At 57.3% G+C, this 15266-nt stretch overlaps 2 protein-coding genes across 3 annotated transcripts in view; both read right to left on the minus strand.

Moving 5' to 3' along the window:
• Positions 1–191: 191 nt before the first annotated feature.
• ESS2 (ess-2 splicing factor homolog) lies at positions 192–10793 on the minus strand. Of its 2 annotated transcripts, none has more exons than XM_034989101.1 (10): positions 10644–10793; positions 9477–9645; positions 9285–9386; positions 6642–6811; positions 6412–6529; positions 6003–6136; positions 5071–5173; positions 3978–4087; positions 1862–1977; positions 192–1393 (listed from the first exon to the last, which is right to left on the minus strand). In XM_034989101.1, the coding sequence occupies exons 1-10, from the start codon at positions 10776–10778 to the stop codon at positions 1114–1116; spliced, it is 1437 nt and encodes a 478-aa protein (XP_034844992.1). In that variant the 5' UTR covers positions 10779–10793; the 3' UTR covers positions 192–1113. The 2 variants fall into 2 exon arrangements, with proteins under 2 accessions (XP_034844992.1, XP_034844991.1); XM_034989100.1 differs by having other exon boundaries at positions 879–1355.
• A 3543-nt stretch (positions 10794–14336) lies between these two features.
• GSC2 (goosecoid homeobox 2) overlaps positions 14337–15266 on the minus strand; it is a 1527-nt gene continuing 597 nt past the window's right edge. The window contains exons 2-3 of the mRNA XM_034989090.1: positions 15026–15260; positions 14337–14441 (exon numbers count right to left, since the gene is read on the minus strand). Coding sequence (XP_034844981.1) covers positions 14337–14441; positions 15026–15260 — 340 coding nt within the window. The remainder of the gene's footprint in view (positions 14442–15025; positions 15261–15266) is intronic.

Raw genomic sequence — 15266 nt, forward strand, 5'->3', positions numbered from 1 at the left:
GCACTCATGGAGGGGGCGAGGAAACATGCAGGACAACCCAAGACATACCCAAGCCAGGGCAGGGCCGGGTATGCTCAAAACAAGAAAGACTCTGGTCTGAGCAGATTCCAGGCTGTCTCCTTGGGCAGTGCAAGCCCCTCAGAGGATCCGACCTGACCCCACTTAAGGCCGGAAGAGACCCATCTGGAAGCCAGCTTGGATATCCCATGTCACCAAAGCCCTCAAGGTCATGGGCAAGTGTGGCCTGTGGTGTACGTGACACTCTCCGGTCTGCATAGAGCCTGGCCCCATTGCTTTTTGACACTGTGGCCCAGGTTACTGTTACCCACGACTCCTGCTGGTGACTCAGCTGAGTATGGAAGGTGGTGCCTGGAGCACTGGGAGAGGGAAAGGCAGGAAGTGAGACAGTTCCGCCCCACCTGAGCTGGAGACCAGGTGCTTGGAGAAGGTGATTCTGAGGCCACTTTGAAGGTGCCACACGTGATGTGTTGTCTGACACATAGGACCCACGCAACCTTGTCACCAGCAAACCACGTGGGCTAGGCCCAGCTGGTGAGGCTGTGGGCCTGGACCCAGAACGCCAGGGGAACCTGAGGGGCACAACTTCCAAGGGCTCTCTCCTTCCATCAGGGGGACAGAACTTGGGGAGCAGGGCCCAATGTGCTGTGAGCTCAGTGCAGAAGGCAGGTTCCAAGCCCCAGGGGGGCCACAGAAAGCAATGCAGGGAGTGGCAGGAAAGCCCAGAGACCCTGAACTTCCAAGTTCACCTCACCCAGAAGCTTCCTCCCAGGGAGGCCTGCAGTCCTGAGACCTTGATGTGGGCATGAGGGCAGCCTGAGGGCCATGCGGAGTGGGCCGGAGAGACGGTCCTGCCAGACTGTGCTTACGTGCTCTTTAATCACGACTAGATAGAAACAGGCAGGGGTTATATAGAAAACAGTATCAACAAGGCCCTGGGATATACCCTGAGGGCCGTGGGGGCAAGTCTCGTGCCAGCGGGCCTCTTTTCGGTGGCTCCTGGGACAGTCACCATTTCTGGCCCGGGCCTGGGTCCCCAGAAGGCCAGAGTCCTCTGCCGAGTGGAGCTTCCGTAGGCCTGGCCCGGGCCTGACCCTAGAAGAAGTCTGAGGCTTTGCGCCGGGCAGGGAGCTGCAGCAGGTTGTCCGTGATGGAGGCTGGGTCCTGGCTGAGGGGGGTGCGTGCCGCAGAGCCAGGAGCCGGTGTGCTCGTGGGGGTCTGAGGCCCACCAGCTGGGGTCTTGAGGTGGGTCGAGCGTGCTGGAGATGGGGTATAGCTGGCCCGCAGGGCCCGGTCTGTGTACTTGCTGGCCGTCCTGCTCACAAGGCGCTGCAGGGCTGGGGACATGGCTGGGCTCAGGCCTTTGGGGGTGAGGCTGGGGTGGAAGGGGGTGGGTGAAAGAGGCACCATTAGGCCCAACCAGGCACTGCCAGCAGTGGGGCTTCCCACGGCCCCACAAAGATAACATGGGAGATGCGTGGTCATTATGGGCTGAGGATACCCGATGGCCTGGCACACAGCTGTGGAGCCAAATTTAAGGTCAAGTGATGGTGCTGCCCTTGGATGTGGAGCTGGGATGGACCCCAGCTCTCTCCAAGGAGAACAATACACCTGTTTCCACAGGGCTGACAGGAGCTTACAGCGGGACAAGGGGCCCAAAGGTGCCTCTTAGGGATGTGCTAAGGAGATGGTTGAAGAAGGAAAAGACGGAGAGGGGCCCTGCATCCTGGTTCATACAGGCCACGTCCGGACCAGAGGAGCTGCCACAGGACCCACCAAAGAACCCCCAGGCCAAGCGGGAACAGGGAGAGACCCCCACCTGTGCGGGTCAGGCACTCCTCACCTGGCCAGGTTCTCCGTCACTCTCCTTAAGGCCTCTTGCTTCTTGGCTCGGTTCTTGGCGGCGGCCTCGTTGGCCATCTTCAGCCCCAGCCGTTCCCTGCGGCCAGGCTCCAGGATCTACAAGGCAGCAGGTGTGTGGGTGGCTTGCCACCGAGCCAGCCAGTCCCTTGCTGCTGGGGCACCTGCCTCTTTCCCGTGGCTCCCCGTGATCCTCACAACCCACTGCCGCCTCCCTAAAAGCCCCCGAAAGCCCCTGACTGGCTCGCCTGAACTGCCCACCCGCCAAGGGCCTGGGCCTCCCACCTGTCATCACGGTTCCCTGCAAGCCAGCACTGCCGACTTATGAACCTCCGACAGTCTTCTAGGGAAGAAGGGGGTCTTGTTTGAATCTGCTTCCCTCTGATGACTGGAGTAAACCGTTTGCTGACTTTAACCTCCATCGACCTTCTGTATTTCTTTCCAGAACTTCCTGAAATGGGTCCTTGTCCTATTTTTCTATCCAAGTGCTCGTCTGTTTCCTTCCAGCTTCCCCCCAGTTACATTAAGCTCTGCCATGCAAATGCCTTCTCAATTACTTGCTTTCAGTGTTATTTACGACGGGCTTTTCTGCTGTACTTAAGTCCACCGCTTCGTATAGTATCATCCACCCCCTACTTCCTTTGTGACCGGCTCTCTTCGCTTTATCCCTTCCTACCTTAATGCCAGGTTAAGTGGTTACTGTGATTTTCTTCTCATTGTTTACACTTTGTTTTCTATACTTAACCCTTCCCCTTGAGGAACTCGTTCTGCAACATGTATCAGGCACTTTATATCCAAATACTCTACTGCTCAGCACAATTTGAACTGTCGTCTCTCACGTACCCTGAATTCAGATTTGGACTGAGGTTTTGTTCAGAAGCTCTTCCCTGCTGCCTGGTAGGCCCCAGGACCGGGACAGACTTCTGGCAACCCCGTACCTGCGGCATGCCCAGACGCCTGCCGGCACTCCTCTCTCCGGTTTTTCTTGGTTATCCTCGTGTCCCAGACAAATTTAAGAACCAAGGTGCCAAAATCATCTGCACACGTTGTGTGGACATGCGTTTCCTCCCAGAACGAGAGTGGTACTGTACCGGGGAGGCCCCATGGTGTGGCCCACACCCTCCGATTTTCCTTAGGCGAGCCTGCAGCACTAGCCTTTGGTTTCTTCACAAAAGCTAAGGTATTGTTAGGTGTTCTAAATTTCTGCTGCTGCTACAGTGAGTGAGATCTCTTTTTCTGTTACATTTCAAACTATACGCTGCAAGTGTTTAGAGGGATTGGTTCAAGACAACCTCGAACCTAGCTCCCCATGCAGCAGACCTACATTAATTCCAGGTTCCATGCCCGACCCCTTGGGGTTTCAAGCAGATGATGTTACCCCACGCCCTTTGCTCTCTGCAACAACACTGACCTCTGCCTCCTACAATTTCCTAGCACTCCAAGTTGGGAGTGCTGGCCCAGCACCCTGAGAACAGGACTGCATGCTCTCAGCTTCCAGCGACTTCTCTTCCTTCCTGTTCCAAACTACGCCAGTCACTCAGTTTCCCCAATAAACCACGCAGACCACAGTGCCTTGCCTTCTCAAAGCCTCTCTGGGGTCATCCTAGACTACCCCATCTCCACAAACCACCTGGCAGCCAGCTTCCCTGCCCTACCTGCTCCAGGTCTCACGACCCACCCTCTGACAACTTCTACAAAACTGCTGCCTCTCGATGCATGCTCTCCTGTAACCAGAGGCCTCCCTCTGCAAGCACACAATCCTTCTGAAGACACAAACCACAAACCACAGCCCACGGAACACTGGGGCTCCAGGGCCCTTCCCGGCCCACCAGCCTGCAGGCTCAGAGGGCCATGGCTTTGGTGCCCTGGCCCCATGCCCAAGTCCCTCTCTCCCCCCCAACACGTGTCCTCAGTGCCCTGGTCTTCTTCAGAAGTGCAGTGATGCGCAGGTGTGCAGCCTGGGAGCACGGCTTAACCCCTCAGGTGGTTCTGTTTTGACCAGCGGCAGCTAGACCATCCTCTGTGCATCGAGCTACAAGTGCTCCGAAGGCCATGTGTCTACTCAGGGTCCCATGTGAGCTCCCCTCACCATGACCCACCTTGAAGGCTGGCCCTGGCGTCCTGTCCACATAGGGGGTTTCAGATCCTTCAACTCTCAAGGGAGTGTTTTCAACTTCCCCCCAGGTCATCAGCGGCGACTCGTTCACACCTGCAGATGGAGAGCTCAGTCACCTTAGGCCAGGGGATGCAGGTGAGGGCACTGCCAGGTCCTCCCTCCTATGACAGCCAGCTCCCACCATGCATGTCCCAGCTAACAAACATGAAGGCTGGCAGCTGGCCCACTCTCCTTCCCTGGGACTCTGGAACCCCAGCTCCTCTGCCCTCTGAGAGGACAATACTAAGGCTACTTTAGGCCCAAAGCAGGCCTGGGCCCTGATAGCTGTGGGGCTTAGCCCGGGAAGGGGGCACCCCAGAGAAGCTGGGCTGGCTCAGCTAGGCTCCCGTCCTAGCACATGGCCACCAGGGCCTCCTGGAGGTTGCTATGGCACTCCACCCCAAAGGAGGGGACACCCAGGGGGCTTTTAGAGCGCCCAAACCTCCCAGGACCCTGGGTAAACCTGTAGTGCCTCCATATACCCTGGCCTGTGTCACAGGAACCAGTAGCCCAACACAGAGGCCAGTGCTCGGGGTGGAGGGTGCGGGGGGAAGGACACCACATGCACCGCTGCACCGTGAGATTGTCCCCAAGACTCATAAACCTTCTGTGTGAGGGCATGCAGAGCTGGAGCCCAGAGCCTCTTCCCTATGCCCCTATGCCCAGCCTCCCCCTGCCTGGCCTCCCCCTGTGCCCTTCAGCATGCTCACCATAGCCCATCTGTCCAGCAGAGCCCCAACACCCCTGGTTCCCAGCAAAGCCAGTCTGTGCTGCCAAGCTCAGGGCAAGGCAAGAAGACTGCCCAACTCAATGGGCTGGGCCCCATGCATCTCAGGTCAGCCCTACCTGAGAGTCCAGCCCCGCCACAGCCCCATTCAGCCCTGACATTGCACAGGTGGGACACGGGGTCCCCGAGTCCCACGAGGCATGTGGCAGACACGGCGAAGTGTCAACAGTGCCCAGAGCCACCTGAGCAGCCCACCTCCCCACAGGCAGTCCCATCAGGGGGCCCGCCTGCCAGCAGGTTCACGTCTCACCAGGGGCAGGAGAGGGGGTTGCAACAAATCCAAATCCGCCCACTCGTGGGGAATCCTGGGGGATCAGCTCCTTGCCGTCAGGGCCTACCTTGCCCTGTTTGTGCTAGAACAAACAAGAGAGACTGGTGTCAGGGGGGCCCAAGCCACCTCCCCCCAGCTAGCTGATGGGCAAATGCACAGGAACATGCTGGCAAATCTTCCCCTCCCTGGTCTGGCAAATCCAGACCCAGAGCTCGCGGGCTAGAGAAAGAAAGGAAGGACCCCGGCCCCTGCAAAGACCTTGAGGACCTGTCAGAGCAGGCATCAGAGCAAGGGAAGCTCCCCCTCCTTCCATGCAGGCAGGGCCGGGGTCCTTGGCCTCAGTCCACACCCCACACAAACTGCTTTCAGCAGCTACTGACTTAGGCCCTGACAGGAAGCCACACTGATCACTGGCACATGTGCTCTGACTTCTTTCCCGCAAGGCACTTGCAGAAGCCACCGGAATAGTCTCCCCACCTCCTGCCTCTCCCACTTTAACCCCATGACCACTGGAGTTGCCACTGCACCATGACTCCCCAGCTCAGACATCCCTGCTGTCTGCCCTACCAAGCCTCACCCTACTCCAGCCTGCCCACCCCATCTACCCCTGCCCTGCTCGGCGAATGGGTGTGGGTCTGGCCAGCCTGGGCTGGCTCCCAGCAGCCTCTCTTCTCTCATGTCCCTGTCCCCCAGGAAGCTGGCACTGAACTGACCCACAGAACGTCTCTGGCCAAGACAGTGCCCCAGTGGAAGCCCATACAGGTCAAGAAAAGACTCAGGACCCTGCCGCCCAGGAGCCCCAAATACTCACATGATGCTAGGCTCTGCCAAACCCAAGAATGTACTAATTTAAGAAAGGAAAGCAAGATCAGAGGGGTGGTGGCTGCCCACAGCCAGCCGCGGCCACTCACCTGGGCATTGAGGGCGGCCGCCTGCTGCAGCTGGGACCTGCTCAGGGCCTGGCTGAAGGGATCCCTGAGGAAGCGAGTATTCTTATGCACCACCTGCCTCGGCTTCTTAAACAACTGCTCTTCATCAGGGACGCCTGGCGGATGAGGAGAGATGACTGCGGTGTCAGAGGGTGGGGAGGCCCCGCCACTGCCCCATGCTCAAGGCTTGAGGGAGAGGCCAAGCCATCCCCCGGTGAACACAAGCATGAAGCCAGGCAAAGCAGGGGGCAGCCTCACTCCCTCACGGACAGAGGCAGAGCAGGACCCCTCAGAGGCCCGGTATGCCAGGGAGCACAGATATACACACCCTGAAGGCCAGATCCAAACACCCGGCCCCACCCCACGCTGCCCACCAGCCCCGCCCGCTCACCCTCTGGGTAGTACATGAGCGAATTTTTCGCTTTGTACTTCCAGGTCTCCACGCCGGCCTGGCTGCTCTCGATGGCTTGGTGCTCTGCCGACGGAAGTGCAAGATTATCTTTCTGCCTCTGCATCACAGGGGGAAAGTGAGGGTCAGAGAGGTCCCCAGGCACTGTGCCCCTGGCCCCAGGACTCCCTCACCCTGACAGAGGATGCCCGTGCTGCTGCACCCAAGGACACCTTCTCAAACTCCTCCTCGGCCTGGTAGAGCCACGTGTGGCGTGCCCGGCTCTTCTCCTTGGCCACCTCCATGATCTCCTGGAAGGAGGCGTTGTCCTCACTTGTGTACCGGCTCAGGAAAACATCCAGGCTGGGCAGGGGCACCTTCTCTTCCTCCTCGCCAACCTCCCCTGCGCAGGGGCAGAGGTGGAGTGACACAGAACCACAAACAGCATGAACACTTTGTGGTCACTCAGTCCCAGGAACCGTGCTACTCCATAAGCAGGGTTGGAACCCTCACCCTGGTTGTGCATCTGTGGGTGAGAGCCCACACTGCCAGACAACTCCCCACCTGGGGGCAGAATCACCGCCCCCACCCCACTGCCCAGGGAGCACTCAGGGGCTCTCCTCAGCTGCTGGATGTCAAGTGAAACGTGTGTCTGACTCAGGAAGAGGGGCATCCAGACGTCAGAGAAAAGGCAGATGGTCCTAGTAAGCTTGCCCTGCCAAAACTGGGCCGGTCCTGTAGGACCTTTCGCCGATGCCCCAAGCTCTCCCTCCATCCCTGGGCTTTCCTTCCCTGCCTGCTCCTCCCTTCCTGGCGCCTGTGCCACAGGGGGAGGCTGTCACCTAAGCCTCCTAACCTGCTAGCAGGCTCCGAGGCAGGGACCCCGGAGGATCCAGTGCTCCAGATGGGGCCACACAGGCACTGGGCCACAACGCCAGCTGTCGCCCCACCACCATAGAAGGGGGTACCCCCGGGGCGCCTGGGTGGCTCAGTCGTTAAGCGTCTGCCTTCCGCTCAGGTCATGATCCCAGGGTCCTGGGATCGAGCCCCGCATCGGGCTCCCTGCTCGGCGGGAAGCCTGCTTCTCCCTCTTCTACTCCCCCTGCTTGTGTTCTCTCTCTCGCTGTCTCTCTCTGTCAAATAAATAAATAAAATCTTTAAAAAAAAAAAAAAAAGAAGGGGGTACCCCCGCTGAAGGGGTGCCATTGCACTGTGCACAGTGGGGCCCCCTTCAGCGGGGCCACCAGAAGGATAGCCTTGTCTTCCATTCCACTGACAGTCTTGACTGCCTACGACCTGCTAGACTGCACAAAGCACAGTGGCTAAAAGTTCCAGACCCAGAGTCAGAAAGATTAAGGACTCAAACCCCGTTCTGATGGTACCTACCACTGAGATTACTGAAACGATTCCTAGATTTACCAACAAGGCATATTTAAAAAAAAAAAATCTGAGGGGCGCCTGGGTGGCTCAGTCAGTTAAGCATCTGACTCTTGATTTCGGCCCAGGTCGTGATCTCAAGGTCGTGAGATCGAGCCCTGTGTCGGGCTTTGTGCTCCACACAGAGTCCGCTTGAGATTCTCTCGCTCCCTCTGCCCTTCCCCCCCCCTTGCACACGTGCTTGCTCTCTCAAATAAAGTAAAATTTTGATACATAAATAAATAACAAGAATCTGTAAACTGCCTGTGATTCATCTGCCACATTACACTGGAGCTGCGATCAAGCTCCCCTGATCAAGCTCCAAGGACACATCATGATGGACTACAGTAATGCCACAATGAGCTGGATTTTGAAGCAGAAAATATCTCGTCTGTGTGAGCACACAGGGCATCTGTGTTAGCATGCCATAGACTAGGACCCAGAAGAGAACAACAAGCATCTTGTCTGTTTGAGCACTGATGTTCTACTGATGAGATCGACCGCTGATCGTGAGAAAGTCCCACTGCACGTAGTACACTTATGTCCAACAGGGTTCAAAATGCTCTTTCCTAGAAAGATTCCCTCATAAAGCTGGACCATGTCACGACACCCCAATCCATGTGTGGAAGAAGACAACCTGTTTGTTTGTTCTACTCCCACAACATGCCATGTGCTGTCCTAGGTGCAGAATATACACACAGAAGCAAGAGAGAGAAGCTCTCGTGGTGAGGAGAGGCAAAAAATAGAGAAATGTCTTTTGGGGCGCCTGGGTGGCTCAGTTGGTTAAGCGACTGCCTTCGGCTCAGGTCATGATCCTGGGGTCCTGGGATCGAGTCCTACATCGGGCTTCCCTTGCTCTGTGGGAAGCCTGCTTCTCCCTCTCCCTCTGCCTGCCACTCTCCCTGTTTGCGCTCTCTCTCTCTGTCAAATAAATAAATAAAATCTTAAAAAAAAAAAACCCAAAAAACGCCTTTTTAAGTGCCAGGTCCTACAGCGAGAAAACAAAGCCAGGCAGGAAGGCATGCTGGGGGTGGTGAGAAGGGGTCAGAAAAGGGTTTCCTGAATGGTAACATCTGAGCAGAGGTCTGAGGGGAGAGAAGGTGTGAGCCGTGCAGCTATCCAGGGGAAGTGACTAACTCACTAAACAAGTGCAGAAGCCCCGAGGCATTCTAAGATGACATCGGGAAAGGGGCCCTCCGAGGCCCATGAAGCTCACTGGGCAGGGGCTGGCACACAGTGAGCAGGCCGGTGAGAGAGGTAGCGAGATTCCCATTCCACAGAGGAGGGCCAGAGGCTCAGAGAACTGCCCCATGCCTGCCTCCCAGACCGGTGCTCTTTGACCCCATGGGCTGCCATTCAGGCAAACAGAGCCCTCAGGGACAAGATGTGATCTGCCTCTGGGTCAGCCCCTCAGGGCCACACAGGATGAGACTCGCAGGCAAACCCAACCGCTCACTCACCATCACCCTCCTCCAGGCCTCGGCCCCGGCCCCGGGGCTTGTTGCCCACCACTCCGGTGCCTGTGTGCACATCAGGGGTTTCAAATGTGGCTGGAGTCACATCTAGAAGGAGGAAGGGGGTGGGGATTAGAGCCAGCCTAAGACATCAGTTCAGCAGGAGTTCCCCTCTCGGCCCACCACTGTCGCTCTTACAGGGTGGTGGGGGCTCTCGGGACATCTTGCCCAGGGCAGAGCCAAACTTGATGGCGATCTGACGCATCCGTTCCAGGTCTCCATTCTCCTCAGCCTCCAGATACTCCTTCTGAGCCTGCAGCTTCTCCACATCAGGAAAGAAGTCCCTCTGGATGACTGTCTGGAGGCCCTATCAGAAGTCAGAATAAAAGTCAGAGTTCACATCTGCCTCTGCTCTCAGTCTACCAATGTACATGCTAAGATCCTTGCCGATGCCCCCAACCTCTGTCCAACTCAATGATCCCGAGTTTAGCTGCACTTTCTAATGAGGATGAGCACCCCCTGAGATCTTGCTTCAACATCTAACATTACTAAACGCTCATCTGGTTTCCATGAAACTTTTCTTTTCCCCCCCACTAACTGGTCCCTCTCATCTCCTTTGCTGGCTCCATCTCCACACCAGCTGGACCAAGGTGGGTGTTGCCCCTTCATGCCATCCAAGGCCTCCTATTTCCAATTGGAACCCTTTACCTGGATGACTTCAGCCTGTCACCCCCACCAGCAGCACTGGCTGAGATTCCCAAGTCTGTACCTCCAGCCAGACCTTGCTCCTAAGCTGCACATCTGTGCACCCAGCTATCCCCTAATGCCAGCTGCCTCTCTATCCGAGGCCTCCCAAACTTTACCAGTCCAAAGCCAAACTGATTTTCTCCAATCTCCCTGCCAGCTCCTCTTCCTGCATGTCTGTTGTAGTATTAAAACCTACTTGAAGGATCCTCTGACGCGCACTAACTCAATGATGCTGACACAATCATAGACTGTTTCCAAGACCTCCAGCCTCTGCATTTGCTGTTACAACTCTCTAGAAAGTCCTCTTTACCACCATCCTCCCACACGCCTCTTCACGCTTTAATACCTTGTTTCCCTGACGCGCCCCACCCCCCGACATACAAACAAAGCCGCCCCCTCTCTCCCCTAACAGCACTGTTGCTGCCTCCCCCATCAAGGACACCTCTCTCTGCACAGTATTTGTTTGGCTCCCCGACTGTCCACAACCCAAGAGCACGCACTCGGGTTGCTCCACCTCCGCGAGGGTACGAGTCTGCCACGACCCGAGAGGAGAGACCCGAGAAGAGCGCAAGGCGGGGAAGGGACCCAGAATTCGCTAGCGTCGCATCGAGGTCTTACCTCGATGTACTCTTCTTCGTCCAGGACCCGTTGCTTGCTCGTCGCAGCCCGGGCCTCCCCTGCCGCGCGCTTCCTCCGGGTCACGGACGCGGCAGGAAGCGACAAGACCCGGGTTGATGCTCCGGGCGTCTCCATCGCTATCCCAGGACCGCTCGGGCGACGCAGGTACGTAACAGCGTCGGGAGTCGGTGGGGGCGGGACTGTGCCAAATGCGCAGGCGCTTGCAACAGTCCACCAATGGGAGAGCTGTGCGTTTCGAGGCCAGCCCGCGCCCCCGTAGTGACGTCACTAAAAGCCCTGGCCCTTATGGGAGTTGTAGTCTTCGCTCCGCCCCGCTCTGGTCCTGTGAGTCTGGGCTACTGGCACCAGGGGGCGTTGTGGTGGGAGAGACTAAGGGGCGTGTCGGTCACGCTAATCGTGAAAATTTTTAGAACTGCGAAATTGAAAGGCCTTGGGATTCCAGTTTCTCGCAAATCATTGCGTGTGCTTCTGTATTATTAACAAAAACGCATTTTGGCTATATACACGGTTTCAATGTTTTTATTCAAACTTTTCTGCAAGAAAAGAACCCTAAGACAATTTCTTCTTGATAGTTACCTAACAAAAGAAAAAAAATACGCAATCCAATGAAGAAATGTCTGGTTAAAAATTATTCGGTCCCTTTCGACGACTGTGAGGCCGGAAAGATTCCGGCCGGGCCGAGGACGTCGGATCTCCCTCCCTGTCCTCCTCCTCGACCTTTCCTGGAAGCCCCTCAATAAAATAGTTTGATTACAAAAATTTTTTTTTGGTCCCTGAACACCACAGGGGGTTTCCCAGAAGAGGGTCACTCTCATTGAAATGGACCAGAAAATTGTCCAACCATTTTTCAGGAATGATAATTTCTTCCCTAAAGGAGGTTGTGAATTATGTCAAACAAATTCTGCCCCAGAACAATTTAGTATAATAGGCAGTCATTCCTTCATTCAGTGGGGAACTCCATGATGATGGTTCCTGCCCTATGGAGCTGACAGTCAAATGGGGAAGACAGACGCTAGTCAGATCATCCCACAAACAAGCATAAACCTGCAGTGAACAAGTGCAAAAAAAGAGTTTGTACTAGGGGTCAGTCAGGGGAAGTTTCCCCGAGGTCAGGAAGTGCTTGCAGACCCAGAGAATGGACATTGATCAGGTGGAGGGAAAGAGCAGGTGCAAAGGTCTCGCAGCAGGAGGGAGAAGACCTTTGGATATACAGAGTTCAAGGAGCGGTGAGGTTGAAGATGCCAGAGGGGCAGGCGCCAGCTGTGTTTGGGCTCATGGGTCACAGTGAGGAGTTTTATCTTTCGGAACAACGGGAAGCCCTTAGAGCACCAGGGAAGAGGCAGGTTCACACTTGCACCCTGCCTTTTATGGGGAAGGAATTACAGAGGAACCAGAGTGGCTGCAGGTGGACAAGACTGGAGGCAGCTGCAGTGGTCAAGGTGAGGGATGATAGCATTTTCATCAGGTTGCTACAGTTGAACCTGGGCAGAAGATAGCTTCTGGGATTGTTTTTGGAGGCAAAATTGATTTGCTATATGTGAACTAACTTTAATTTAAATAAAACAAAAAAAAATTTTGATTTGCTGCTGGCCTGGGTATGGTGGGTGGGGGAGGGGAGGTGGGGGTAATTGCCAGTCCTCTGGCTCATGCACCTGGTTTGTACAGGGGAAGAGTTGCTGCCGACGAGGTGATTTTGAGATGCTGTGGGCTTCCAGGTGTAGTAGTCAAGGGGACAGTTGGACATAAATATCTAGCTCAGGAAGAGGTCCAGGCTGGAGATATAAATGTGGCAGAGAGATAGGAATTGGGGCCTGAAGGTGGAAGTGATCAAGCAAGGAGAGAATGGAGAGGAGAGGAGCATGCCTGGGGCCCAGCCTGCAGGACAGCTATGTTAATGGGCAGCTTATAGGAGGTGAGCCTGCCAAGGAGCAGCTAGAGAGAAAGGAGAGAAAGGAGGACAGTATGACCACTGGTCCCTTGAGGGTGGAGCTCTGATCATGGCTGCCCAATACAATGACAAAGAGCCACCCGGCAGCTAGGGTCCCAGAGCCCAGCGAGATGAAGGCATCCCGGCCTGCAGGGAAGCTCTGCGCGCAGACTGTGCAGTATCCAAGCATAAGGCCAGGAGTCAGGGCAAAGAGCCTTTTTTTTTTTAAGATTTCATTTATTCATTTATTTATTTGACAAAGAGAGAGAGCACAAGCAGGGGGAGTGGCAGGCAGAGGGAGAAGCAGGCTCCCCGCTGAGCAAGGACCCCGACATGGGGCTCGATCCCAGGACCCTGGGATCATGACCTGAGCCGAAGGCAGACGCTTAACCGACCGAGCCACCCAGGCGCCCCCAGGCAAAGAGCTTTGCGACAACCAGAGTGTGCATCCTGAGGGGTGGAGGGGGGTGTTGCTGTCCTGGAGGCACCCCGTGGTGTGAGAGCAGCGCCGCAGGGACATGTGCCTGCTCTGTGTTATCTGATCTAGCCAGCTTTGGAGTCCTGGCGGCGGTAGCCTTGCCTTCTGCACCTTTACTGAATGGACTGTGTCTCCTTTCAGATACCCCCGGCCCATCTCCTCCAAGACCCATAAGGAGGCAGAACATGGTCCCCAAGCCAGATGATGGTGTTAGATGCCTTGAGCCCACCATACAGGCCTACTGGGGGAATCAAAGCCTTGTTTTCACACCATCCTTCACCCTGGGGCCAGGATGATGGAGAGGAAAACAGACATCTTCCAAGGCAGTGGCGGGGCAGGGCCAGGGGGGGGGGCAGGGTGCATCCTCCCCAGTCAAACTTCCTCTTGTCCCAACATGATGGCAGAGAGGGAGGCAGACACACAGCATGGAATCCCCCCACCCATGAGCAGTACCTCGAGGCCGGTGCAGACCCCCAGGGCACTAGGCCATGATCCGTGGGGTAGTCTGCTGTGCTGGGGAACACAGGGACTGAGGACTCACTGGGCTGTGCTCCCCAAGGCAAAATGGCCCCCACTCCCTGGGTGGGGGAGTGGGGGCCATGGCGGACTTGGAACTCTGGACTGCTTTTGTGCTGTTTGCAGTTGCTTGTTTATTTCCCAGGATCCAGACAAGGCTCACAGAATTAAGGAGCGGGGCAGTGGCTTCTGGAGATGACCTCACCCAACGTTCTTATCCTATAGCTCTGGATGCCAAGGCCCAGTGCAGGGCACGCAAGCTGACAAGCCCAGGATGCAGAGAAATCTCCTGGGGCCCGGGGAAGGGAACTATGTGCCTGCTGAGGAGAGGAGGGGCGCCAGCATACCGGGGAGGGAGAAGATTCTGGGCCCCCCTGACAAGGGGTGGTTGCTGTCCTGGAGTTGGTGGGGAATTGAGGAAGCTGACCTGCTCTGTGCCCTGCTCCCAGCCCCACCAGCCCCCAGGGAATCTTCCCGACCCTTAGTCACTGGAGAAGCGAGCACATGGAGATGCTCAGTGTTTCCTCCTTTCACGGGGCAGGTGACGGGGCGGGGGAGATGGGGTTGGGGAGGTAACACACACTCCAGCGGCCGGCTCCCGCCTTGACCACTAGCTCCAGGATGCAGGAAGCCCTGCAGACAGACGGGAAGAGGCTGGTGTCCCCTCTCAGCTCGATTTCGGGTAAATCTGTCCTCTCTCTGAGCCGGCCCCCAAAGACGCGGCCAAGTCCAGGAGTAGCTACCAGAGCCATCAGCAGCTCTCCTTTGGGGCCTTCTTGGCTCCGGGGAGGAGCCTCGAGGTCGCTGACGTGCGCTTCTGGTGTCGCCACTTGGCCCGGCGGTTCTTGAACCAGACCTGAGGAGCAGGAAGCACCGCTCAGGCCCTGCCCCAGGCCCCGCGTACCCCCCCGCCACCCCATAGGTGGACCAGGCGGGGAGCTTCCCGATGGGGACGTGGGCAGACGAGGGCTGCGGGGCCGGCACGCGGCAGCGGCACCCACCATCTCTTAACCGCTGCAGGTAGGCGCTGCGGCTCGGGCCGCGGGGACGAGAGCCCCCTTCCCACCCGGACCAGCCATCTCTCTGCACGCCTTCCCACCCCCCACCTCCGCCCGGCGGTGCCCCGGACGCCCCTTCTGCAGCTTCCTGCCCTTTCCAAGCTTCCCAAATTCTGGCACATGAACGCGCGCCTCATTAATCAGGGAAAATAAAAAAGCTTAAACCAAAGGACAACTAGCCTTACCTCCCCTCCAGTTCCAGGGACACTTTCCCCGCACGTGCCTGTCCCCGCCCGCCCCCCGGAACCGGCCCTGCGCCCCACAGCGGTCCCCGGGCCCCTGGCGCCTCCTCCCATCGCGCCAGGGCCGTCTTCTCAAGGAAAGAAGGAGGAAGGAAGCCAGCCTGCTCGGCCCCTCGGCGGTCCGGCGGGCGGGCACCCACCTCCACGCGCTCCTCGCGCAGGCGGATGCGGCCGGCCAGGCGCTCGCGCGTGCCCACGTCGGGGTACTGGTTCTGCACGAAGAGCGCCTCCAGCGCCTGCAGCTGCTCCTCGCTGAAGATGGTGCGGTGGCGCCGCGTGCGCCGCTGCGGGCCGGGGCCGGGGCCGCCCGCGCCCGGCAGCGCCCCCGAACCTCCGCCGGCCGCGGCCAAGGGCAAGGGCGCCGCGGGGCCCAGCCTCAGC

This window comes from Mirounga leonina, unplaced genomic scaffold, assembly GCF_011800145.1.
Source record: "Mirounga leonina isolate KUSES-001 unplaced genomic scaffold, KU_Mleo_1.0 Mir_481, whole genome shotgun sequence".
NCBI lineage: Eukaryota > Metazoa > Chordata > Mammalia > Carnivora > Phocidae > Mirounga > Mirounga leonina.

Excerpts from the sequence above, each read along its gene's own strand:
- ESS2 (XM_034989100.1), bottom strand. The coding sequence starts at position 10,778 with ATGGAGACGCCCGGAGCATCAACCCGGGTCTTGTCGCTTCCTGCCGCG. Across the intron at positions 9,646-10,643 it reads ACGAAGAAGAGTACATCGAG|GGCCTCCAGACAGTCATCCA; the intron begins GTAAGACCTCGA and ends GACTTCTGATAG. Across the intron at positions 4,088-5,070 it reads AACCCCCTCTCCTGCCCCTG|GTGTGAACGAGTCGCCGCTG; the intron begins GTGAGACGTGAA and ends CTCCATCTGCAG.